This window comes from Triturus cristatus, chromosome 4_1, assembly GCF_964204655.1.
Source record: "Triturus cristatus chromosome 4_1, aTriCri1.1, whole genome shotgun sequence".
In the NCBI taxonomy this organism is placed as follows: Eukaryota; Metazoa; Chordata; class Amphibia; order Caudata; family Salamandridae; genus Triturus; species Triturus cristatus.
This window is the reverse complement of record NC_140585.1, coordinates 6,999,084-7,026,676: the sequence shown is the minus strand read 5'-3', so window position 1 is coordinate 7,026,676 and position 27,593 is coordinate 6,999,084. Positions and strand designations below refer to the sequence as shown.

At 48.0% G+C, this 27,593-nt stretch overlaps 1 protein-coding gene across 1 annotated transcript in view; it reads left to right on the top strand.

Moving 5' to 3' along the window:
• Positions 1-21,177, top strand: part of LOC146839269 (zonadhesin-like) — a 209,088-nt gene extending 187,911 nt beyond the window's left edge. Inside the window, exons 8-9 of the mRNA XM_085650331.1 lie at positions 18,085-18,356; positions 20,858-21,177. Of these exons, the coding sequence (XP_085506457.1) occupies positions 18,085-18,356; positions 20,858-21,177 (592 nt within the window). The remainder of the gene's footprint in view (positions 1-18,084; positions 18,357-20,857) is intronic.
• The last annotated feature ends 6,416 nt before the right edge of the window (positions 21,178-27,593 follow it).

Sequence of the window (27,593 nt, the reverse complement as noted above, 5' to 3'; positions counted from 1 at the left end):
ACAGGAAGAGGAAAGCCAAGCACTGATGGTATTAGCTTGACTTTCCAGAGACAAACCCGTAAGATCAGGGGCGGATGAGGCCAAGGAGGAGGAGAGAACATTAAGATCCGTCTGGTTCCAACTCCGAGCCAAGATATTTTTTGGAAGAAGAGCTTTGGTGACCGAGTCGAGGAGAATGGAGAATAAGATCATGGCATGATCCGACCAGACGCAAGGAAGGATGGAAATAGATGACATATTACAACTTGAGGACCAAACTTGGTCCAGAGTGTGGCCGTGGACATGAGTAAGGGCCGAGACATGGGGAAGAAAATTTAGACACTGAAGTGTGGCAGAGAAATCTTTGGACAGAGAGTCCTCCCTAGGGTCCCCAGGCCAAAAGTTGAAGTCGCCCAGCAGCAACAACGAAGAATTGTTTACCACCAAGGTGGCCAAAAGGTCCTGCAGGGTGGAAACAAACTGCGGCATAGGGTGCGGGGGGCGGTACATAAGGACAACAGTAAGGGGTACAGGAAGATTAAGGGAACGGGCCACAAGATAGTCTACATTAGGTATGGGGGGATGAGCAAGGAGTTGAAATTTCAAAGGTGAACGTATTATCATGGCCACCCCCCCCCCAGCCTTGCCGTCAGGGCGATCGGCACGGAGGGCATAGTAAGTATCAGGCAGAATAGCCAAGAGGTCAGGAAGAGAATCAGTAGAAAACCAGGTTTCTGTAAGAAAAAGAAAATCGGGAGAATCAGTGTTGAGTAAATTAAAAAGGGCAGTTTGATTTTTGACTGCGGAGCGAGTGTTAAGCAAGATAGCAGAGGCAGGTGGGAATCTAACAGGAGGGCGGGGGGAAGGAGAGATGCCTGGAGTGAGGGAAGCCAGGGCAGGCACAACTAAAGAGGAATCTGAGGAATGCGGAAGAAGGATACCAAGATTATCCAAATGGGATATGAGAGAAGGGGGAAGAGGGGTAGGAGCGGAGTGTGCAACCAGTTGGGACGACGAGTAAACCAAAGGAAGAGCGGGGTCAGAGGCCCCAAGTCCCGGCCTGTCGCGGACGGGCGCAGACGGGCTTAACTTAGGCGCAACTTCGGCGCGCCTTCGCTCGCCGAAGAGCACGAATCACCCCAAAGGATATCCGGGCGCGTGATAAATACTCCTGAGGCCCGAGCCAAAAAGTGATTGACACTGACAGGGTCTGAAATCAATGGCTGTAAGAAGCTGGCGGAAGAAAGCCTGAGACTGAAAGGGGCAGACGCAAAGCCCAATCTTTGTATAGTAGAAGTAACAAGTCTTTTTGACAGCAGAGCTGTCAAACCTCAGCCCAAACGATGGATGACGCAGAATGACACAAAACACCAACAGAAACCCTGCACTTCCAGTTCCATCAACAGACACTGCTTGTGCAGAAAGAGTACAATTGATCATATCTGTGCATCTTGATGCCTGAGAAACAGAACTTTAGATTATAACATCTGGGAGAGCAACTTCAATGACCACAATGCAATTGTGATCACCCTTGTTTGCAGCTTATGTCGGGCCAGGTCCCTATAATCAGACCTCGGGTTCTAAAGGGCTTGGAGGGAGGCAGAAGTCTGCAGGGTATGAGATTGATGCCACTGCAGCCTTAAAACCAGAGCAAAGCAGTTTAATTGTCATATTATGTTATTTTCACACCAAACCCGGGGTGGCGTGCAGAGGCGCTGCGCATTTTGCAGCTGTTGCATCCGCTGAGAGCGTGAGCCCAAGCAGGGAGCAGTGTAAACAGGGAGATGCTAAGCCGGTGTTAATGAAACGGCCAAGCAGAAGCGGCCTAAAGGCAGCGGGGCTCCGCGGAGGGAATAACCTTTTCCAAATGAATGACTGGAGGGGGCAGCGAGGCAGCGATGATCCCGCCAATAACAAGGACAAAGGAGGTTGTGTGTGCGCCCCTGCAAACTAAAGCTCCTACCATGGACATGGGGGTCAGGTGAAACCTAGGGACAGGGCAGGGATGAAAGAAACATCAGCGTGCGCATGCGTGCACTTTCCTTCTGTGTGCATGGAGGTGACATGCGCATCACAAGTGCAGAACACGCCTCAGAGAAATAGGGAACATCTCGACTTCTGAACATTGACGTCATTTATCACACCCTTGCATATTTAGAGTGTAGGTAAGGAACCCCCCCCTGCAGCGTCACACAAAGCTATTATTTTGCATATAAACGTGCTCTGAAACAGACCACACGGCGACCTGAATCAAATCAGTTTTGGTTCGCACCAGGAGAGATATCAGAGAGGGCCATTAAAGAAAAAAACACGTGCATGCGACTCGTGCTAAAGAAGGAGGTAGCAGGGGAGGGAAGACAGGAGGGGGCATGTGCCTGTGTCAGGTTCCACCGTCCAGAATCCTCGAGATTGTGCTGATGCTCAAAGGGGTCCACCTCTCAACTGCCCCAAGTCCGAAGAACAATATACTCAGACTGGTGAGGTAGTTAAGCGAGGGAAGGAAAGGATAGGGACCGCAGGGAGGGAGATCTGTGGGGACACAATAACATACAGTTAGCCCCTGCTGTCCATTCACAACACCCCCATTATATAAGGTACATGGTAAAATCGGATGCCATGGTAAACCTCCTACCTGAAATAAAGAGAGTGAAGGACTGATACCCGAAGACAGGGGCGGCCTTAGGCATGTGCAAGCTGTGCACCTGCACAGGGCCACCAAACCCCAGGGGCCACCACGAGGAATCGGATACAATACATATTCGTGGCGGCCCCTGGCAGGGATTTGGCGCATGAACGACTGAGGCGTGCTAAATCCAATGTGATGCACGCTGAATGCTTGTTCTTATACTCTTTTCCTTTCTAACCCAGTCTCGTCTTTGTGTGGGGTCAGCCTTGTTTCGGGCTCTTCTGGTAGGTCTTGTGCTTGTTTAGAACGTTTTTTCCAGGAGAATCGAGCTTGTTTTAATAGTCCAGATCTGGCACCTCCGGAGGCTCGCATGCGCGCGCATTCGCAGTGCCCGCGAGTCCTGCAGCGAAGGGGTTACAGAAGCACCACGCATCACTGGCGGCAGGAGGGGTGGCAGCACCGGTGCCCGGCGTGCAGCAAGCAGAACTGAGACCGGCCGAGGCCATGCACCGGCGCGCTTAGAGACCCTGGGCAAGAAAGGCCGCCTTGCAGAGGATAGCATGCCAGTGTGCAACCTTTGGTGCCAGCTGCGAGGGGAGCAGCCCGAGGGTCAGGGCATGGGGAGGGGGAGTGAGGAGGTCAGCGTGTGCCACTGCAGAGTGAACCCGAGGGAAGGTGAGCCATTGGACGAGGGTGTGGGGAGCCCTGGGGAGGAGGGCAGATCAGGCATAGGAATGTATCCCAGCCTGTGGGGGTGAGGAGCCGGGGGCGTGGGGAAGGTTGGGTGAGGATGTTATTGTAGATGGTGTGTGCTTTGGGTCTGGGTCTGGGTGGAGGTAAGCCATGTGAGGTGGTGAGCTGGAGGTATTCTGGTGGTCATGGGAAGGGAGTGCATGATGAATCGGGAGAGAGAGCCTCTCTCTCACGATTCATCTCTGAGAGGGCGCGGGTCGGAGAGGTGGTCACCGTGCGCCAGGGGTAGGGAGTGGTACAGATCGACGCTGTATGTTGAGGAAAGAGTGAGTCAGGAGTGCAGGGGCGGTGTTTACTTGTGGCTGAGGGGAGGCATGGTGACTTTTGGAGGTGTAACTTGGGAGGCACGGTCGTATTGGGGGAAGAGGAGAGCAGGGTTCGAGGTGTTAGACGTAATGTTAAGGATTCATTAAAATGATTACAATTACTTATCAACAATCATGAAAACAGAGTATGAAGCTGATACTTGTGATCTAATGAGTGGATCTGCCTGCACAAATCTTTTAAAACATCGAGTGTTCGAATGTACTTGGCATTTGGTTATGTCTGTTTATATGGTGTTGAGGCAGACATGAAATGCAAGCACCTATGGATGGACGCCTGGAATAGGATGGCAGTGCCTACCCATGTTAACTCAATCTAATGCCCTTTTGCAGAGACCTTGATAGGAGACTGGCTTCTTGATCATTTCTTTAATTACATTCCAGTGCTTGTCATGTGACTAGCAGAGAAAACTAGTTTAACTAGTCCTCAGTTTGCAATTGGTGAAGCAGCCTTCTCTGTCCATACTAGGGGCATAGTTACCATTGGTTCAGCAAGTACAGTGGTACTGAGACCCAAAACCCTCAGGGGCCCATTGAACCCTGATAATTGCTATATTTTACTTCCTGAGCAGCAGCCAAAGGGGCCATTTTCCTTGCTTATGCCACGGCCCATGGGGTCGTTGGTACGCTGTGCTAGTGATTCGTACGTCTGCTTGAAAGTTGTCTCCTGACTGGATGTTCCTTGCACATTAATTTTGCTTCAGTGAACCTCTAGTGCCTTTTCATAGCCTTAGGACTCACTGTAATTAATCTTTGTTTAATAGGTGCTCTGAAAGCGAGCAGAACTGGTTGCTGGAATATGGCACTATACAATAAACCTCAATTAAATATATTGTATTTTGTCTTTTGACAATGTGGTAAAGTGGACGAGTCTTTGGTTACCTGTAGGCTGTCTTCAGGATCAGTTAGTGACGTACTGAGACAGGTCTCTGTGTGCCATGATTTCAAGGTAGCTTACTCTTCCTGCTAAGGTCACTTCCCAAATAGATCATGAACTATTCTCCAGGCTCTACTGTTCTCAGTGGACTGAGAAAACGGACCTTGTATGCCAAGTCACATGATCTACCCTATAGTTTTATAACACTCTTCAAATAAACCTTCCATATGTGGCTAGTCATCATAATGTGTCATACATGTAGTGGGAAGGGTAATTACTATCAATCAGTCAGGGTTTGTAAAGCTCAGCTGCTTCACACATAAGGGTCTCGAGGCGGTGTGGGATTCATGCTGCTGGATCATGCTGCTTGTTGGTTGAACAGCGAGGTCTTGTGGTCCTTCCTGAACTGCTGGAGCGATGGTGAGGCTCTGAGGTGCAGGGGGAGGGTTTTCAGGTCTTCACTGCCAGGTGGGAGAAGTAGCGGCCTCCACTGTTTTATCAGCGGCTGCATTGGGTGGCTGCTAGGGAGATGGTTCTGGAAGATATTTTCCTGGTAGGTTGGTGGAAATTCACTCGTTCATTAAGGTATGCTGGTCTTTCATTGTGTAGTCCAGGGAAGACATGGCTTGGCAGTTCGGGCTGGACTGTTCCCATGAGGCACACGGTCAAGGCTGATTTGCATATGGCCATGTCTGAACTGGGGTGGTGTGGTGAGCAAAAAAACGATGGATTTAGGCCCAGATCTCTGTACTGGGGTGAATGTATGACATTGTTCTGCATTCTGTCCATCAACTGTTGTTTTTGCAAGAAAGTAAAAATGACACATCAAAATCTTTCAGCAGCCGCCACTGCTGATTGTCTTCTTTTTTTCCCTACCCACTGCTAGCCTCGCCCGCTGCATTGCAAGCAAAATGAATCGAATTAGAGTACACAAATCTGGTTATTCGAAACGAAAGAGAAAGGTGACTCAGCAGGCTTTCGTAGTGTCACAGGAAGGAGCAATCCTGAACTTTATCACACAAGGGAAACCTAAAGATGGAGAATCCTCCGGCCAGAGTACTGCTGATGCACTCGGTAAAACAGGCGCTGACGACCATAAAGAAGAACAAAACAATGATATCCATGAGCAGAATGATACTCATGAGCAGACCAATGAAAATGAACAAGGTGACTCTGAAATTGATACAAACATGCAGCAATTACCAACTCAGGATGAGGATTATTACGAAAGACCCCCAGACAGAGAAACTGAAACATCATTCATCGGTCCATCAACATCTGGCATTCTGAAGGAGGTTCAGAGTTTACAGACGGATGATGCTGGTATTGAAAAGGAAGCCAAAGAGCAAGACCATGTTACAGACCCGTGTTCTGAATATGATTTATGTGATTGGAGGGATCCTGCTTTGTGGCCGAACTCTCTTACGGACGCGCAATGTGTTTTTCTTGTTGAAAGGGGTCCCTCCATGTTACTGGTCATCTAACGCCTTTTCTGGACGTTTTATTAAAAACACCTTCCTGAGCTCCGCCCCGCCCGGACCCCCTCTTCCGGGGCCCCCTACCTGCGCTCCCTGCACAGGGCCACCATGAGCCTAGAGCCGCCCCTGCCGAAGAGAGAAGAGGGTGATTGCAAATCTCCGGCATAAAACTAGTGGGAAGAGAAAATACACCATAGGCATATCTCGTATGTGTACCCGTTCCCCTACTGTAACCCACAGAGGTTTTCCCCCCCCCCACATACCAAAAGTACACGCAGATCAGTAAAGAGTGCAATCATACAGCATCCGGCACACCCTCCTTAGTCTCTCTCTCCTAGGGAAACAATATATAATGAAAAAGAAGAAGGTGAGGAAACAGCTAGGGTACAATCATCCTCTGTACGGTGCTGAGAGTCTCCAAAGATACTGAAATAACTGTTTCCATGATACAGATTCCTGCATACTAATCCACAGAGCTCCTTACGCCACTGGTACAGTTTTTTAAAGAATGGTGCACCATGAAGGAGGTAATTCCTGTGAGCCTAACATTTCGCGACCAAAGACATTCATACCTTGGGGAGTAAAAAGTTTGCAATAAACCCCCCCCCCCCTCCCAGTGATATTGGTTTGGTTTCTGGAAGCAGGCCAAAAAAGGTTCAAAGTACAGTGGGTCTCTTTGTGATCCCAAGCACCGGTAAGAATTACCACAAAGATCCCTCTAGAGTCTCCTCTGCAATGAGACTAACAACTTATGCTGTCTCCTCCAACAGAGGAGCGCAGGGCGAGAAGTGGCTATTTCCTATCAATCTCTCGTTCCTCTGCAAGAGACGCAGAAGTGCCGCCCACAGAGGAACGAACAACAGGCGATTTGGGTGCAAAAGGAACACAGGACCCCAAAGCGTAGAATCACTGCAGGGCGCGAGCGCGCTCCTCTGCAAGAGACACTGGAAGGCTGTCTCGCCAACAGAGGAGCGTGCAGGGCGCCAGCGTCACCAAAGTCTGCAAACACAGACTTCCTTGTACTCACGGTACCCCAAAGACGCGATGAGTCTTCGCACCGCCAGGACTCAGGAAGCTGGAGCATCAAACGGACCGCCGTCCAGGACGAAAATAGTCAGCAGCGCTGGGTCTGTAGTTTGCGCATATATCCGGTTCTCTCTGCGTAGCGTAGTGTCACGTGAAACGTGACACCGCTACACCTGCTGGGTAATGTAGTTCAGGAGGGCCAAAACGCTTCCGGGTTGCCCCTCGTGATGCAGTCAGTGTTTACCGGGGCTGGGGCCTGACAGCCTGTTTCCCTTCCGGGAACGCGCAGGGGCACCATATGTTTGCAAGTTAATTACAAACATATGGTGTTAAAGCTCGCTCCCGCAAGGGAATCGCCAGATGTGTACGCGTTGCCATTAAAAGCAATGCAGCGCGTGCACGTTATTGGCTGAAAAGGTAAATCGATGGCTAAAGGTTTTTCTCCTAAGCAACGCATGCGCGCTGCGTAGACGAGGCCTAACAAATGAAGCTGAATGTAGAGGAGTGAGAAATGTAATGGGAGAGTTACAGGAATAGTGATGAGCTAGGTCAATGAAAAACGAAGAAGAAAGTTAGAACAGTGGGGAATAGAAAGAGGTGAGGGGGGTAAGCAACGAGTACATGCAAGTTCTAGAATATATGAAGTAAGAAAATGTAGGATAAAACAAGATGAGTGAATCAGTGAGGGAAAGGTTTGTAAAGAAACTGAGGAATGTAAGGCTGTGAAAGGAAAGGTGTCCTCAATAAAAGTGAGGGAAGGATATGTGGGAAAAGAATGATGATGAAAGATGTGAATGATAACAACGAAAAAGGATTGAAACGGAAAAGTGGAGAAATTAACAGGAAGGCAATATTGATAGTAAAATGAAAGGTTGAAGTTTGAGAGGGATCGAAATTGAAGGAAAAGCGATGTCAACTATGGTGGAAAGGACGGCTTAGGAAGGAAAGGGCTGGAGGAGGCAAGGAGTACGGCTGAAGAAGGCATGTGGGCGAAGAAGCGTTTTGAGGCTGGAGTACAGTAAGTGTTGTATCACACAGCCATGACGAAGATGAGAGTGATAAGTTCTGTGAATTTATAGTTGTGATTTAGTGGGTAGAATTGAGGTGGCAGAGGCCCTCACTCTCCGCTCTTCGAACCTTGCATATTGCTGGCAGAGCTGGAGACTCTCTGGTGCAGTTGAACTTATGTACCCAGTTGAACAGCCTTCACATTATCCAATACAATGCCACAATCATGAACATGAACGTGCGAAACGGGAAAAAGTCCAGAGAACATGCCGCTCAATCAAGCAAGCAAACAGATGAAAGGGATGGTATGTGTAAAATCCATGCAAAGATTTGAAATAACACACTCTTAAGAATGAATAACCAAATAGCAAAACAAACCACACAACACAACATTCTAATTTCTACAACAAACTATAGAAATAAACAAGCATTGGCCACGAAAGTCATCGTGATCACGATCGCTGTGAAAGCGAAAGTGATCGATATGACGCGCTAAAACACGCAAGGGATGCGCGCGCAAGCGCGCATGCTTGTTGCGCGTTCTAGGAAGCTGGCTAAAAAGCTGGGGGTAAAAATGCTACTGTCGGCCACAGCTTGCGCGCGCCTGCTCTGCAAACTGTAGCCGGCGGTAGCATTTTTTGAAGCCCTCACTTACTAAAGTCTCTCCGAGCAGCGCATGCGCGCTGACTCAGCGAGACCTAAAAAGGGCTCATCTTTGGGGTGAGAAAGTGTCAACAGTAAAGGGGTTTAAAAATCAGGGGATCTAAAGGGGCTTCCCCCTAAAAGTGGCCACTGCGCCCTCGGCCTGGTCGCCCCCACACCTCCCGCCTGCTCCTTAACTGCTGAGCCTCCTGCTGCCACCTGCTGCCTGAGCCACCACAGGGCCGCCGAGCGCCGCCCCAGCCGCCACAGGGCCGCCGAGCGGCGCCCCAGCCACCTCAGAGCCGCCGCCGAGCCCCCAGGTTTCCCGCCGCTACCAACGAGACCCCGCCCCCCCGCCCGCCGATTGGGTCCCGCGCTCCCCGCCTCCCCGCAGACCCTCCCTCCCGGCTCCCCTCTTAAGGGACCCCTCACCACTGCCCCAGGAGTGACCACTGCGCCCTCGGCCTGGTCGCCCCCACACCTCCCGCCTGCTCCTTACCTGCTGAGCCTCCTGCTGCCACCTGCTGCCTGAGCCACCACAGGGCTGCCGAGCGCCGCCCCAGCCGCCACAGGGCCGCCGAGCGGCGCCCCAGCCACCTCAGAGCCGCCGCCGAGCCCCCAGGTTTCCCGCTGCTACCAACGAGACCCCGCCCCCCAGCCCACCGATAGGGTCCCGTGCTCCCCGCCTCCCCGCAGACCCTCCCTCCCGGCTCCCCTCTTATGACGCCCCCAGAGCGACCGCGCAGCGGGAGCACCGATTGAGCGCCGAAGGTGCGCCAAAGGTAAGCCCGTCTGCGCCCGTCCGTGCCTGGACCGCGCCCAGCGCCAGAACCCCTGGCCCCCGCAGAGGCCACCCCACCCGCCGGACTTACGATGCCGCCACCCTCAACGCACTCAACGCCGGCCAAACCCCCTGGTACTACCGAGCCACTCCGAGACGCACCCACGGACCCTTCACCTGCCAGTCCTGCAAGTTCTCCTGCATCCGGACCTGCACTGCTTCAGCACCCACCAAACGGAACACCAGCAGCAACCACCTCAAGTGCATCCTGCTCAACACCCGCTCCGTCCACAGACACGCCGTTCAACTCTGGAACCTCCTCGACACCACAGCTCCTGACGTTGCCTTCCTCACGGAAACCTGGATGAACGACTCCTCAGCGCCCGACATCGCCATCGCCATCCCAGAGGGCTACAAGATCATCCGGAGAGACTGCGACAACCAGACTGGAGGAGGCATCGCCATCATCCACAGGGACACCATCCGTATCTCGACCAACGCCGACGACACCCTGACAACCGCCGAACACCTGCACTTCCAGATCCACACCGACCCCAAGACCACCCTCAGAGGCACCCTGATCTACCGACCCCCGGGACCACGCACTCAATTCAGCGAAGACATCGCCGACTTCATCAGCCCGCACGCCCTCCCCTCCGCTGACTACATCCTCCTCGGGGACATCAACTTCCACCTGGAGAACAACAACGACCGCAACACCACCACCCTGCTTGACAACCTCGCCACCCTCGGACTCAAGCAGCTGGTGACCACCCCCACCCACCTCGCCGGACACACACTCGACGCCGTCTTCTCGTCCAGCAAAGACATCTCCTTCAGCCACGCCACTGGACTCCACTGGACGGACCACAGCTGCATCCACTTCACCTTCAAAAGAACCACGGTCCACCACCACCAGCAACAGGCTGCACGAAGAAGCTGGAGCAAGATCACAGCCGAACAACTCGCCGCATCCCTGAGCCAGCACCCTCCCGCCAGCTCACCGAACCCCAGCCAAGCCGCCGACAACCTCACGAAATGGATCTCCACCTGCGCGGACGAACTCGCCCCTCTGAGGACCCCGCCCAGCAGACCCGGAAGCAAGAAGGCCCCGTGGTTCACCGACGAACTCAAGAGCTCCAAGAAGAACTGCCGTGTCCTCGAGAAAGCCTGGAGAAGAGACCCAACGCCGGACAACATGACTACCCTCAAGCTCGCCACCCGAATGCACCATCAACTGATCCACGCCACCAAGAAAACAGCATTCAAGGACCGGCTGGACAACAACGCACACAACAGCAAGGAACTCTTCAACATCGTCAGAGAGCTCTCCAACCCCAACGCCGGAACCAACGACATCACCCCATCGCAAGACCTCTGCAACTCCCTCGCCTCCTACTTCCACAACAAGATCGCTGACATACACAACAGCTTCAGAACACAACCAACACTCCCCGCGACCAAACCAACGCCCCCCACCACCACCCTCAACGCCTGGACACCGATCAACCTCGAAGACACCATCAGCACGATGAACTCCATCCACTCCGGATCCCCAACCGACCCCTGCCCTCACCACATCTTCAACAAGGCCGACGCTGTCATCGCACCCCACCTGCGGGACATCATCAACACCTCCCTCGACACCGCCACCTTCCCTGAGAGCTGGAAGCACGCCGAACTCAGCGCTCTACTAAAGAAACCAATGGCGGACCCCACCGAACTCAAGAACTACCGCCCCATCTCGCTCCTCCCGTTTCCAGCCAAAGTCATCGAGAAGACCGTCAACAAGCAACTGGCAGCCTTCCTCGAGACGACTGGTTCCCTCGACCCATCCCAGTCAGGCTTCCGGGCCAACCACAGCACCGAGACCGCCCTCATCGCTGCCACCGACGACATCCGAACCCTGCTGGACAACGGAGAAACAGCGGCCCTCATCCTCCTGGACCTCTCCGCAGCATTCTACACTGTCTGCCACCGCACCCTAGTGCAGCGCCTCAGCAACGTCGGAATCAAGGAGAAGGCACTGGAATGGATCATCTCCTTCCTCACCGGAAGGACACAGAGAGTCCGCCTGCCCCCGTTCAGATCAGAAGCCACGGAAGTCATCTGCGGCGTCCCTCAGGGCTCCTCGCTCAGCCCCACCCTCTTCAATATCTACATGAGCCCCCTTGCGGCCATCGCACGCCAACACAACCTGAACATCATCTCCTACGCCGATGACACCCAGCTGATCCTCTCCCTGACCAACGACCCCGCCACCGCCAGAGCCAACCTACACGAAGGGATGAAAAACGTGGCCGAGTGGATGACGACCAGCCGCCTGAAACTGAACACAGACAAGACGGAAGTCCTCATCCTGGGCTCCTCACCCTCCGCCTGGGACGACTCCTGGTGGCCCCCCGCCCTGGGCAACGCACCCAAACCGACAGACCACGCACGCAACCTGGGCTTCATCCTGGACTCCTCCCTCTCCATGACCAGACAAGTCAACGCCGTCTCCTCGTCCTGTTTCAACATCCTGCGCATGCTACGTAAGATCTTCCGGTGGATCCCCACCGAGACCAGGAAGACGGTCACCCAGGCCCTCGTCACCAGTCGACTGGACTACGGCAACGCCCTCTACGCCGGTACCACCGCCAAGCTCCAGAAGAGACTCCAGCGGATCCAGAACACCTCGGCGAGACTCATCCTCGACGTCCCCAGACGAAGCCACATCTCCAGACACCTGAGAGACCTGCACTGGCTCCCGATCAACAAAAGAATCCCCTTCCGGCTCCTCACCCACGCGCACAAAGCCCTACACAACCAAGGCCCGAACTACCTCAACAGCCGCCTCAACTTCTACGCTCCCAAACGCCACCTCCGCTCGACCAGTCACGCCCTCGCCGCCGTCCCCCGCATCCACAGAGCGACAACAGGAGGAAGATCCTTCTCCCACCTGGCCGCCAAGACTTGGAACGCCCTCCCGACCGACCTACGCCTGACCCAAGACCACCTCTCCTTCAGGAAGAAGCTCAAGACCTGGTTGTTCGAGCAGTAGCGGACCCCCCCCCCCCAAGCGCCTTGAGACCCTCCGGGTGAGTAGTGCGCGTTATAAATGCCTATGATTGATTGATTGATTAAAAAGAATTAGAAATATATTTAAAATGATTTTATGAGGAAGTACTCTTTTTTGCGAAATCCCCATGAAATTTCCATTTTTAACAGCGCTACAGCCAATACAGCTGAACTGAATTACACAAAATTTGGCAAGAAGCTAGGTCTTGGTCCACAAAGCATGCTTTTTGGGATTTGGTGTAAATCTGTAGTTTTTGAGAAATTAAGGTTAAAAAATATTTGTATATCTAGACGGTTGTTTGAGAAGGACACTCAAAACAACATATCTCTTTAAACATTTTCAGCCCCCGTAAAAAGAAAGACTCACAGACATGTTTATTTTATCTTTTATATTAAAACTTCAATAAACATTTTCATAATAATCAGTATGATTAAACAGTGCATTGTGTGAAATACTTGTATGAATTTTCAGAAATATACATTTGATAAAAAATATTTTTGGGACTTTTTTTGGGTGATTTTTGAAGAAAGATGATACATCTGCTTTATATATACTTATATCACCCCTTGAAAAAAATAGCAAGCTAACTTTTAATATTTTGGTGTTGAGACTGTTTTGCAAAGTCAGGAAGTCTGTCTGAGTGCTGCCAGGACCTGCGAGACCAACTGCGTGAGGTGCATGGCAGAAGGTCCTGCGTGGCTTGCAGTTGGTATTGCTTATGGCAATAAAATATTACTTTTTGTTAAAAAAAACTCTATAAATTCACTGAAAAAAACAAAGGTTCAAATGATGTATAGTTAGGTCAAAGTTTCAGTGATAAAGGAACCTTTTACGCTGAAAAGACTATTGAAATTCACTAGCTATCAGTAGCTCTAGTAACTAATTCATGCCATAAAGGAAGTAATAACTTGCGCCCCCCTCCAATCCCCCGGGTACAGCTTGGTTCCGGTGGCATAGTGAGCACAAGAACCATGTCTTGGCATACCTGTCACCCTTAGGGCATCAAAAATAACGTGATGGATAGCATCACATTCTCCAATGGGAACAGCCCAGCCTGAACTGGGGAGAGGAGTTGGCCTAACGGCTAGGGCGGTCGACCTCGAATCTGGGGAACTGGGTTTGAGTCTCGGCAATGATGCTGAAATTCCTGTGATTCTGGGCAAATCACTTAATCTCCCCGTGCCTAACAAAAACAAATGTGTGTCCTCATGTAATGCAACTGGTGCTATGTATAGCACTCCGATACCTGAGTTAGCGCTATATAAAACTCCTTAAAATTTTTTTTAAAAAACTGCCAGACCAGACCCTCCCTGAAACGGGATACTGACAACCCAGGAGCGGTCACGCCCTTATTAGGGCTCCGCAGCCAGGTGCAGCTTGCTGTCAGTGGCTGTGGTCGCTGTGGAGACCTGTATTCCATGCAGGGCCTCAGTTCTTTCCAATATCTAACTTTGCATCATCAACTCCAGGTACAGAGATACTTCTTGGCTCCACAGATACTGATTCAGACACAATTTTATGGTCACACTTTGAATATGTGTGTCACATTAGTGTTTGCAAGAGGTCTGCACAGGGTTACCGTGGCGTGTCCTAAATAATAAGACTAGACGTTTGCTGAAAGTTCACTTCTTTACTTACAGACTCCGCCTTGGTGTCGCCAAGGAGGAGGGAGTGTATCTGGGGAGGTTGGAAAGTTTTTGACTATTGGAGAAGAGGGTCTTACAATCCTTGATTCTAGATATGACAAGTCTGTTTATGCAGGCATTGCAAAGGTCTACATGGCTATATTGTATCCTAATGGCCCCCTGAGCTGCCTTCAAGAAAGCCAAGGTTGAATGGACGAAGGGGGGGTTTTTAGAGCACGACTCTATGGATCTGATCGTCTCCAGAGCCCAGATGCCCTCCCAGAAGCATGGTGTTCTACCACTGCCTTTTAGTAGTATTTATATAGTGCATCATTTCCTTGTGATTCATGACATGCAATGGCAGCTGGTTACCATTGTACACCAGGGAGGAGTGCTTGATTGTGAGAGGGTTGTACATTGCAGGGTGGCCTGCATGGGAAGTGTTTTGGCGTCATCTGTGAGCGTCCAGAATGGTGCTTGTATGTTGTATTAGTGTTACAGCAAACAAATGATGGACGGAATGCTGACAATGCAAACATTCTCCCCCAGTCAAAAGATCTGGGTTAAATCCATGTTTCTTTTGCCCACTATGCCACCCCAGTTTGGACCCAGCCATATGCAAATCAGTCTTGACCCTGTGCCTCATGGGAACAGTCCAGACCGAACTGCCAGGACAGATCCTCCCTTGTCCAGAAGCAAGCATCCTGGGACCGGTTTCAGGGTATGTCACCCTTCTTCAGCCAGGCTAGCTTGAATCCAGTGGCACAGTGAGCAAGGGGCCCACGCCTGGGCATACCCATCCCACTTAGGGCGAAAAGTGTTACAGCAAACGAATGATGGACGGAATGCTAACAATGCAAACATTCTCCCCAGTCAAAAGATCTGGGTTAAATCCATTGTTCTTTTGCCCACTACGCCACCCCAGTTTGGACCCAGCCATATTCAAATCAGTCTTGACCCTTTGCCTCATGAGAACAGGCTAGACCGAACTGCCAGGCCAGGTCCTCCATGGACCTGAAACAAGCATCCTTGGACCGGTTTCTGGGTAAGTCACCCTACTTCAGCCAGTCTAGCTTGAATCAAGTGGCACAGTGAGCAAGGGACCCACGTCTGGGCATACCTATCCCAATTAGGGCGAAAAGTGTTACAGCAAACATGCTAGCCTAGCTGATGAAGGGTAATACCCAGAAACCGGTCCCAGGATGCTTGTTTCCGGTCCAGGGAGGACCTGGCTTGGCAGTTTGGTCTGGACTGTTCCCATGAGGCACAGGGTCAAGACTGATTTGCATATGGCTGGGTCTAAACTGGGTTGGCATGGTGAGCAAAAGAACGATGGGTTTAATCCCGATCTCTTGACTGGGGGAGAATATATGATTTATTCAGCATTTACTCCAGCTCTCACGCACCATCTTCAGGAAAGGCATTAAAACCAGGCTTTTCATGCAATGCTAATCATAGTGCGACTCTCAGATCACTCTACCTAGCGCCAAGATGCCTCGGCATAAGTGCGCTCTACAAATATCCTCAGTCAGTCAGTCAGTCCGTCCATCATTTGTTTGCGTAGCACATGTATATTGTATTAGGTCACTGTGTCTGGACATGTGAAACGACAATGTGTTGGAGACAAAACCCATGGCTCAATAACTGGTTTATTGTTGATTCTTCCTGACGATAGGAGTCTCCATCGGTCCACCCATGGATGAGCGAGAGCAGGAGTCAACGGAATGCATTGGCTACAGTCAATCTTGGCAGAGGTTCATTTAAAGCCTCCCTGAAAGGGTGCGGAAGTTGACCTGCAGTCAATCCTGGTAGATGATTTCAGACAGTCCACAGCCTTCATTGGGGACAGGCAGTCATGGAATAGGCGGACGGGTTACACCATCCCAAAACTGACAGATATTCTGTCTGCCGTATTACAAGTGTCATTGGATATAACCCGCTTGTAATACAGTGGACGGGAGATCTGTCACATTTTTGAAGGAGTAACCCGTCCGCCGAACTCTAAGTCAGGCCTGCAGCATCTATGCAATCATCTGGCAAAGGAGCCTAGTGACCCACAGCCAAAGTTTAGTTTCATGGGTCCCTACTGCCCCAGGGAGTGAGAGAAGAGGAAGTCATGGGCACGAGTCAGTATATGTGACATACAAGGAATGTCCATGGGGGATGCAGGAACAGCCATTGCCTGTACTTGATACAGAGAGCCTCTTAAAGCAATTAAAGAGACAGTTCTGGGGACACACAGGAGCTGTACAGCCATCCATAGTGGATGGTCTTAAGCATCTACCCATGAACACTGGGGGGTTCTCCATCAGCACAGAGACAGTTCTGGGTACACACAGGAGCTGTGCAGCTGTCCATAGAGGGTGGTCTTTTGTATCTGCCCATGACCACTAGAGGGCTCACGATCAGTACAGAGACAGTTCAAGGAACACACAGGAGCTGCACAGCCATCCATAGATGATTGTCTTTTGCATCTACCCATGACCAGTAAAGGGTTCTCCATCAGCACAGAGACAGATCTGGGGACACACAGGAGCTGTATAGCCATCCATAGAGGATGATCTGTAGTATCTACCTATGAACACTGGGGGGCTCCACATCAGCACAGAGACAGTTCTGGGTGCACACAGGAGCTGTGCAGCCAACCATAAAGCATGGTCTTTAGCATCTACCCATGACCACCAGAGAGCTCTCCATCAGTACAGAGACAGATCTGGTTACACACAGGAGCTGTACACCAATTCATAGAGGATGATCTGTAGTATCTACCCATGACCACTAAAGGGTTCTCCATCAGCACAGAGACAGATCTGGGGACACACAGGAGCTGTATAGCCATCCATAGTGGATGATCTGTAGTATCTACCCATGAACACTGGGGGGCTCTACATCAGCACAGAGACAGTTCTGGGTACACACAGGAGCTGTGCAGCCAACCATAAAGCATGGTCTTTAGCATCTACCCATGACCACCAGAGAGCTCTCCATCAGCACAGGGACAGATCTGGTTACACACAGGAGCTGTACACCAATTCATAGAGGATGATCTGTAGTATCTACCCATGAGCACTGGGGGCTCTCCATCAGCACGGAGACAGTTCTGGGTACATACAGGAGCTGTGTGTCAAGAAGGCCAAACGGAACTCTCCACAGAGGCAGAATGAAGATCAGTTCCCAATGCCCTCCTCCCGCGAGACTTCAAACGCAATGGGCGAGTCAGGAAAACTCGGCGGCCATCTTTGAACGAAGTCTAAAGCCCTAAATACTTGTCCATAAATTGCAGAGGGAGGGCTTAACCAAAACCCGATGCAGTCCTAACGAACTGCGCGGCATGATTGTAGCATTCAGCCCCATCCTGACACTGTGCAGCCATCTATAGTGAATGGTCTTAAGCATCTCCCCCTGGTTATTAGATGGCTCTGCATCAGCAAATACTGGTTGAAGGCAGCCAAGATCCCTTGTCCTTAAACAGACTCTGAACAACACGGAATAAACAAACACACGTGGCACGTCGCAAGTCATGAGACTACACATTCACTGCATCGACGTAAAATTCTGCAGAACCAGATTATATTTTGCACATTACTGTGAAACTGAAGGGCATCAGTCTTCAACAGAGAGTTTGGTTAGGCCCAGCCCATGTTTATATGGATTCCTGGAGCACATGAAAGTGGTCCATGTGCCTCATAGATCACCTATGCCATCTATAGTCTGGGTACACATTGTGCATTGCTGCTTCGCATTCCACATCCCTATGCATGCACTACTGCCGATCATGTGAGTTGCATCCCCAAAAAGTGTGCAGTAGTCCCCTCTCAAGACCTGAAGCAATGCTGCTTATTATAGGGGCACCACCTCATCTGTCCACTGACCCTCTGTAATGTCTCCATCTTTGCTCGGCCCAGGTGCAGCAATCAGACGGAAGGACCAGACTGGTCATCGAGCAATAGCTCCCAAGAAGCGAGGGATCTCTGCAGGGTCCTCACCAATACTTCTGGACCTTTTGCTGATTGCCACCAATATGAGAGCCCTGACCCATTCTATGTCTCCTGCCTCTACGATGTCAGCCTTTATGGATGGAGCAGCTACATGCGCTGTAGAGCCATTCGATCCTACGAGCAAATCTGCATTGTCCATGGAGCAGCAATTTCCACATGGTGGCCATCACTAAACTGCTGTAAGATGCAACATATGTTTGTATTACAAGTTAAAGAAGGTGTGTGTATGTTTATGAAATGGAGAATAACGTGTTGTTTACCAGGACAGGATCTTATCACCTTGGAAGAGTATCTTGGCAGACTGGTATCATCCAGAGATACCTGTGTAACTTCTGAATTGAGGTGTAGACACATGATTTGAACTGCGGGCTTCGAGCTTCTGAAGTAAGCCGTTGCCTCACCCCAATAGCCAGGCTCACTTCCGAACCACGAACCCCGAAGGTGCAACCGACTGTGATGTCACTTTACAGTTTTAGAAATGTAGCTATAGAGTTTTGGATAGTGCGAGGCTCTGAAAGCAAGAATCAAGCAAAGCTCTCTGAGGGCAATGCAGACCCTTAGGTTGTTATTCGTTGGACGCTTAAGACGTCTCATGGATTAGTGACTTCTTTGGTCACGTTCTCAAGATGAGATTGTTTGATTGTACTAATAATGTTCATTGTTACTGCATGGATCGGAGCAGGACATCAGCCTTTCGGGTCTCCCAAGTGGGTGAGAACAACGAGCTGGAGTTGCATCTCATGACATCATCAGGTAAAACATAGATGCTGAACATGGAGGTGAATATCGAGGCCGGCGTCTGTTTCAGGTAATTTTACCAATATTACTGAGAACATGAGATGAAACGTTTGCTTTTTACAGTCATATGATGTTGAATAACTGTGCTCAGGTGACAAGTCTCCATCTTCACTACTCCTTGAGTCACAGACCTCTGATCATTTCTAATCCAGACACTTCTGCTCCCAAGGTCCGGCCCCAAACACCTTTGATAGTGAATTCATTCTCTCCCTTTTTCACTACACTGAAGCAAACCTGAATCAGTGACACCTGGCATCGGTGAACCCAAGACATGCACTGCAGTTGTCCTGGTCTGTGCTGGTCCCCTCTGCAGTCACACATAAGCACCCAGCGCAGGCATTCCTTCGTTTACATAGGACCTTCTTACAGGCATTGACAAGGTCTTACTGTGGACAAGATTCATTCAGCCTTAAAGTAAATACTTAATGTCTGATTATTCAATCAGAAACAGCACAATATACCCCATGGTTTGTTCTAGAGCCCATCAGTGTAGATATTACCAGGCATTGAATGCACCCAACACCTGTGGGAAACGCAGCGCCTTCTTTAGCGATTGTCATCTGCCTGTGAGTGTCCTCTAAACTAGATTCTCTTCCAGGAGGCAGTCACCCGCAGTTCGTCGCCAGCACAAGAAGTAAGATCCCTTTTTTGGTTACTATGCCTTATTTTTGTAAGGTGCAGATATAATGTTCTTGTTTGTGTTCCCTCTTTCCCCTCTAGATCTTGATTCCTGCAGGGATGGGACATCTTGTAAAATCTCTTGCATTGCCCTGAGTGGCAAGGAGCGGGTGCTCCAAAACATTTTTCAACAGACACAGGAAGGACCTTGTCGTGGTTCTGTTGCCCGGACCCTTTAGTCGGAAGTGCACCCTGATGGGAAATTACATGAATCCTGGGACCATCTCCACACAATGCTCCCACAGTACTTTTACTGTCAAAAATTGAATGTCTGGGTGGGCACCCTGGAGCGACCTGCTAGCCGCAAGCTAGTTTGGAAATATATGCCAGCGTTACTGTAATTCTGAACCCTGAGAATAAATCCAATGACTCACACTAGCGCCGGGACACTCTGTTGAGTAGCTGCGCGCTCTATAAATACCCTGATAACATAACATAACACTCGCTCTTTCTATGGCACATTAGTTCAGAGCCACTGAGGTCAAGTAGGCTCCACGTCTATGTGTGACTCCCTTGGCATTAGAAGAGGGTACTCAGACATGCACTGCGGTTCTCTTTCCTGTGTCGCACTGAGCACTGTTGTTCAACCATTTCTGCCAGTTGAAGACTGATGCCCATAAAGTAACTAAACGTTCATTCTTTGTGTGGACTTTTTTTTATGATTTCAGTTCACTCTGTCTCTATTTTCCTTCTCAAACTTCAAAGTGATTGTTTACAAACATCTTTTTCTATTATAAATCCTCATTGACTTCAATGCATTCGAACATCACTTGTCAGGATATAGTTATGTTACTTTTTTTATGAGATGTGTACAAAAAAAGCATTGCACATGTTTACAATTGTCTATACACCATGAAAATAATAATCATTTTGACCTTTACTTCAGCTTTCTTGTTTCTAATGTCAAACTCTAAACAGAGTCTGAGCAATGAGATTACTATTATTTTCACTCTTACTTACAAGTCCGTGTATCCTGTGATCTGAATTGCTCAGATCCAGTTATTCTCTGCTATTTGAGCTGATCTGTTGCATTACTGTCTAGGTAGCTCTCTTACAAATATCCTGTAAACAAAATTACTTGTAAAAATCCTACATAAAAATACAATTCAAATCTAGTTCTTCATTTACCCTTCTTGCTTGTAAGGTGTTCACCATGCATAGTCCCACCACTGCTCCTTGTAGTATTGTTGTGTTTTGCTTTTAGTGCTGACCGTTGAGGAGGAGGGTGGTGGTTCCAGCATAGAAGGTGTTCCCGTAGTCAAGTCAACTGGTGATGAGGGATTGTGTGGGTCAGATTTCTTTGTGCCCAAGGTTGAAGGCATGGTGAGGTCAGGGGTCAGTTGGAGCTCCGGAATGGATGGAGGACATGATGGAAGTTGTGGTTTTGGTGCAGAGCGGTGTCCAGTCAGTCAGGAAGTAGGGCTTGAGGATGGTGGGAGGAGCAAGCAGTTCCAGCTGCGGCAGTTGGGATGCAAATTTCTTGTAGATGTTGGCAGTCTTGGCATGGAAGAAGTCAGCAAGTGACTTGCAGAGGGACTGTGAAGGCTGGATGATGTTTTAGACGGTGTCTACGAGAATTCTCTGATAAAGCTACCAGAAGTGCTTGTTGAAGAGATGTGACATTTGACATTTCTGAGGTTCAGGGGCACATGAAGAGGAGTGTTGGTGCAGATCTAGGGTGCATGCACCCAGAAGGCTTCCCTCCTACAACTGTTCTTTGATTTCAAGTACAGAGGTAGCTTATATTTCTGTTGAGTGGGTGTATGGCCTTGCTATGAATTTATGAATGAGTGGTACACAAATGTTTCCATGCAGTCGCATATGTGTTTGGTATGTATATATGCATGTATATAGTATTTTTAGAGCACAAACCTAGCCAGAAGGCAGCAGAGCACAGTACGTGGTCAAAGACAATGTGTAGGGTTTTTTTTACGCAAATCCCTATCTACTAAGATTGGTAGACTGAGATCTGCACCAAAAAATTAAACCCCTTTAAAGGGAGGCTAAAAGTGGAGCAATTTCTTAACACTCATATATATTTACATCTGCACAGAGAAAGGTATTTTTTAGAAAAGGAGTTGGCTCTTAAAAGAACCTTTTTATTTACAGTTGACAGACAGTAAGTGCTTTTTACAGAAATGTGCCTCAGGTTAAATGGATCTTTGCTGGCTCAACAATTGACTCTTATAACAGTTATCTTTACATTTGTGTTGTAAGTGACATGTCTGAATTGTGAAACCAGTAACACAGAATCACATTTTTTCTAGAAGTAAATGAAAATCTGTGACTACAAAATATCTGTAACCTCATCTAGAAGGTTTTCACTGTAATGTCTTGTCCCAGAGTCCTTGCAGGTAAATTGTGAACATGGCTTTCAGGGTGCACTTCTGCCTATTGGATCTGCTAACGCTTCCTGCAACTGGTGCTTGAAAATTTCTGGACTCAATGAGAAAATGTTTCTTTGGTTAATTTTAAAATTCTTTTAAATACTGGAAGTTAATGTTTAAAAACAAAGGCATGTACTAACAGTATTATAGCAATCGAGTTGCCTGTAAACTGATTTTAATTGGTCAAACAACTGAGTATGTATCTCTGGAACTAGCATTTGTGTGTTTTATTTTTTTAGGTTCCCTAAAAGAGAAATGGCCCCAGTAGTGAATTTTGAAGGATCACCTATGTCCTGTGAGCCTGTACAACATCTTTGCCTAGATGCTGTTCCCTCAATTCATCTTCAGTATACAAAAAAGGAAGGGATGGAATGTTTGAATTAATCTCAGCCACTGGTAATTACTCAGGGCTACATCCGAATCCACTATTTTACATCACACCATGCCACCTCAGTTTAGACCCAGCCATATGCAAATAGGTCTTCACCATACTCCACTGGGACATCTGTGCTGCTGGGCAGTAAGGAATTGAACTAATACCGATGCATGACTGCTCTGCTGTCTCTGTATCTGCAGTCTGTGACGTGGGCACTGGTGGTGCCACAGGCAGCTTTTAGACTCCCATGGTATGTGCTGCTTGGCAGTGAGAGACTGCACCATTACATGACTGCTCTGCTGTCACTTTATCTGCAGGTCTGCACTTTCGGCACTTGTCAGAAGGCGGAAGGCTTACCTACATTGAGCCACTCGTAGGGTCAGGAAACGGTGGCAAGTTTTGAGAGCATGTCTTTGGGAATTGGGTGCACAAACACTAGACAGCGCAATGCAGTTTCTCTGCACATTAACCCTTCCTGCATTATTTGAAACTCCCAGGGTTCTAGTGGGAGAGTCAGTGTGTAGGCTCCTTTTGAATGTGTAAATATCAAATCCAGAATATCTACAGCTTACAAATATCCTGACAAGAATATCATGGGACACAATATTGCAGAGGTAAGTAAACAAAGGAAGGTATAGATTTATTATTCTAAACTCACTTTTACATACCTTGAAGATTTATACATCACCAACAAACGTATATGTGGAGCAAGTTATAGAAAAACTGTAGAAACTTACCTTTCAATATTTTGTCCCTCGAAATTCTGGCTACAATATTGTGACCCATCGACCCGTAGAACTTTTACTCAACTGCTTAGATGGAGGTGCAAAGACAAACAATGCCATAGAGGGATGTCACAATTCCTTTAACAAATCAATTGGCCGACCTCACCCTAACCTTTATCATTTCTTGGAAATTTTGATGAAGGAACGAAAATTCCAAGAAATGAGAATAGCAAAATCATTGTCAGGTAGCCTAAACCCTTGTGTTTCCAAAACGAGATATCGTTCATACTATTGGCTAAAATCCATGAATTTAAATTGATGAGAGCTTCAGACTGCCTGGACAATCTTGCATATATTCTATACTTATACGCACATTAAACCCTTTAAAATTACTTGCCTGTTTTGACAACTTTGTCTAATTAAATTGGCATTTTTGTAATTATTTTTTACAAAATAAAGGAATGTTGTGGTTCTCTTCTTCCTTCAAATCTTTTTTCAGACCACCTGTCACCAAGAGTCCTCAGTATTCCAATAATCCAAGCAGGAAAACCAACATCCAAAGAGGAACAACTTCCGATAAAAATTGTTGTAAAATAAAAACCATCTGTTACAGGTCAATAATTAGAAATCTAAAAAATTATTTTTCAAAAACAGCAATCCCAGAAAGAAAAAGCCCTTAAAACATGAAATTTGTTTATAATTTTTTTTTCCCTGAAAAAAATCCAGTAGTGTCCATTGACTTAGAAAATCAGAAAACTGAAAACAAATAAAAACTTAAAGGAAATGTTTGTTTTTAAAAAATACTAGTAATCTATCCATAAATTCAGAGGGCCATATTATCAAGAACGGCGATAACATTATTGCCGCTTCCTGCCGCTAAAGCGACGAGAAGGGGCTTGATAATATGCCCTAGAGAATTCCAATAGAAGCCCGGGTTTGTGGTCCTTCACACCAGAACCTGGGCTTCTATTGGAATTCTCTAGGGCATATTATCAAGCCCCTTATCGTCGCTAAAGCGGCGATAAGGTCATCGCCGTTCTTGATAATATGGCCCAGAGTGTCTCCAGCAACCACATGGTTTTTGTCCAGAGAAATCCCCAAACCAGTTTCATGATTTGAACTGCGGGCTTCGAGCTTCTGAAGTAAGCCGTTGCCTCACCCCAATAGCCAGGCTCACTTCCGAACCACGAACCCCGAAGGTGCAACCGACTGTGATGTCACTTTACAGTTTTAGAAATGTAGCTATAGAGTTTTGGATAGTGCGAGGCTCTGAAAGCAAGAATCAAGCAAAGCTCTCTGAGGGCAATGCAGACCCTTAGGTTGTTATTCGTTGGACGCTTAAGACGTCTCATGGATTAGTGACTTCTTTGGTCACGTTCTCAAGATGAGATTGTTTGATTGTACTAATAATGTTCATTGTTACTGCATGGATCGGAGCAGGACATCAGCCTTTCGGGTCTCCCAAGTGGGTGAGAACAACGAGCTGGAGTTGCATCTCATGACATCATCAGGTAAAACATAGATGCTGAACATGGAGGTGAATATCGAGGCCGGCGTCTGTTTCAGGTAATATTTACCAATTTTACTGAGAACATGAGATGAAACGTTTGCTTTTTACAGTCATATGATGTTGAATAACTGAGCTCAGGTGACAAGTCTCCATCTTCACTACTCCTTGAGTCACAGACCTCTGATCATTTCTAATCCAGACACTTCTGCTCCCAAGGTCCGGCCCCAAACACCTTTGATAGTGAATTCATTCTCTCCCTTTTTCACTACACTGAAGCAAACCTGAATCAGTGACACCTGGCATCGGTGAACCCAAGACATGCACTGCAGTTGTCCTGGTCTGTGCTGGTCCCCTCTGCAGTCACACATAAGCACCCAGCGCAGGCATTCCTTCGTTTACATAGGACCTTCTTACAGGCATTGACAAGGTCTTACTGTGGACAAGATTCATTCAGCCTTAAAGTAAATACTTAATGTCTGATTATTCAATCAGAAACAGCACAATATACCCCATGGTTTGTTCTAGAGCCCATCAGTGTAGATATTACCAGGCATTGAATGCACCCAACACCTGTGGGAAACGCAGCGCCTTCTTTAGCGATTGTCATCTGCCTGTGAGTGTCCTCTAAACTAGATTCTCTTCCAGGAGGCAGTCACCCGCAGTTCGTCGCCAGCACAAGAAGTAAGATCCCTTTTTTGGTTACTATGCCTTATTTTTGTAAGGTGCAAATATAATGTTCTTGTTTGTGTTCCCTCTTTCCCCTCTAGATCTTGATTCCTGCAGGGATGGGACATCTTGTAAAATCTCTTGCATTGCCCTGAGTGGCAAGGAGCGGGTGCTCCAAAACATTTTTCAACAGACACAGGAAGGACCTTGTCGTGGTTCTGTTGCCCGGACCCTTTAGTCGGAAGTGCACCCTGATGGGAAATTACATGAATCCTGGGACCATCTCCACACAATGCTCCCACAGTACTTTTACTGTCAAAAATTGAATGTCTGGGTGGGCACCCTGGAGCGACCTGCTAGCCGCAAGCTAGTTTGGAAATATATGCCAGCGTTACTGTAATTCTGAACCCTGAGAATAAATCCAATGACTCACACTAGCGCCGGGACACTCTGTTGAGTAGCTGCGCGCTCTATAAATACCCTGATAACATAACATAACACTCGCTCTTTCTATGGCACATTAGTTCAGAGCCACTGAGGTCAAGTAGGCTCCACGTCTATGTGTGACTCCCTTGGCATTAGAAGAGGGTACTCAGACATGCACTGCGGTTCTCTTTCCTGTGTCGCACTGAGCACTGTTGTTCAACCATTTCTGCCAGTTGAAGACTGATGCCCATAAAGTAACTAAACGTTCATTCTTTGTGTGGACTTTTTTTTATGATTTCAGTTCACTCTGTCTCTATTTTCCTTCTCAAACTTCAAAGTGATTGTTTACAAACATCTTTTTCTATTATAAATCCTCATTGACTTCAATGCATTCGAACATCACTTGTCAGGATATAGTTATGTTACTTTTTTTATGAGATGTGTACAAAAAAAGCATTGCACATGTTTACAATTGTCTATACACCATGAAAATAATAATCATTTTGACCTTTACTTCAGCTTTCTTGTTTCTAATGTCAAACTCTAAACAGAGTCTGAGCAATGAGATTACTATTATTTTCACTCTTACTTACAAGTCCGTGTATCCTGTGATCTGAATTGCTCAGATCCAGTTATTCTCTGCTATTTGAGCTGATCTGTTGCATTACTGTCTAGGTAGCTCTCTTACAAATATCCTGTAAACAAAATTACTTGTAAAAATCCTACATAAAAATACAATTCAAATCTAGTTCTTCATTTACCCTTCTTGCTTGTAAGGTGTTCACCATGCATAGTCCCACCACTGCTCCTTGTAGTATTGTTGTGTTTTGCTTTTAGTGCTGACCGTTGAGGAGGAGGGTGGTGGTTCCAGCATAGAAGGTGTTCCCGTAGTCAAGTCAACTGGTGATGAGGGCTTGTGTGGGTCAGATTTCTTTGTGCCCAAGGTTGAAGGCATGGTGAGGTCAGGGGTCAGTTGGAGCTCCGGAATGGATGGAGGACATGATGGAAGTTGTGGTTTTGGTGCAGAGCGGTGTCCAGTCAGTCAGGAAGTAGGGCTTGAGGATGGTGGGAGGAGCAAGCAGTTCCAGCTGCGGCAGTTGGGATGCAAATTTCTTGTAGATGTTGGCAGTCTTGGCATGGAAGAAGTCAGCAAGTGACTTGCAGAGGGACTGTGAAGGCTGGATGATGTTTTAGACGGTGTCTACGAGAATTCTCTGATAAAGCTACCAGAAGTGCTTGTTGAAGAGATGTGACATTTGACATTTCTGAGGTTCAGGGGCACATGAAGAGGAGTGTTGGTGCAGATCTAGGGTGCATGCACCCAGAAGGCTTCCCTCCTACAACTGTTCTTTGATTTCAAGTACAGAGGTAGCTTATATTTCTGTTGAGTGGGTGTATGGCCTTGCTATGAATTTATGAATGAGTGGTACACAAATGTTTCCATGCAGTCGCATATGTGTTTGGTATGTATATATGCATGTATATAGTATTTTTAGAGCACAAACCTAGCCAGAAGGCAGCAGAGCACAGTACGTGGTCAAAGACAATGTGTAGGGTTTTTTTACGCAAATCCCTATCTACTAAGATTGGTAGACTGAGATCTGCACCAAAAAATTAAACCCCTTTAAAGGGAGGCTAAAAGTGGAGCAATTTCTTAACACTCATATATATTTACATCTGCACAGAGAAAGGTATTTTTTAGAAAAGGAGTTGGCTCTTAAAAGAACCTTTTTATTTACAGTTGACAGACAGTAAGTGCTTTTTACAGAAATGTGCCTCAGGTTAAATGGATCTTTGCTGGCTCAACAATTGACTCTTATAACAGTTATCTTTACATTTGTGTTGTAAGT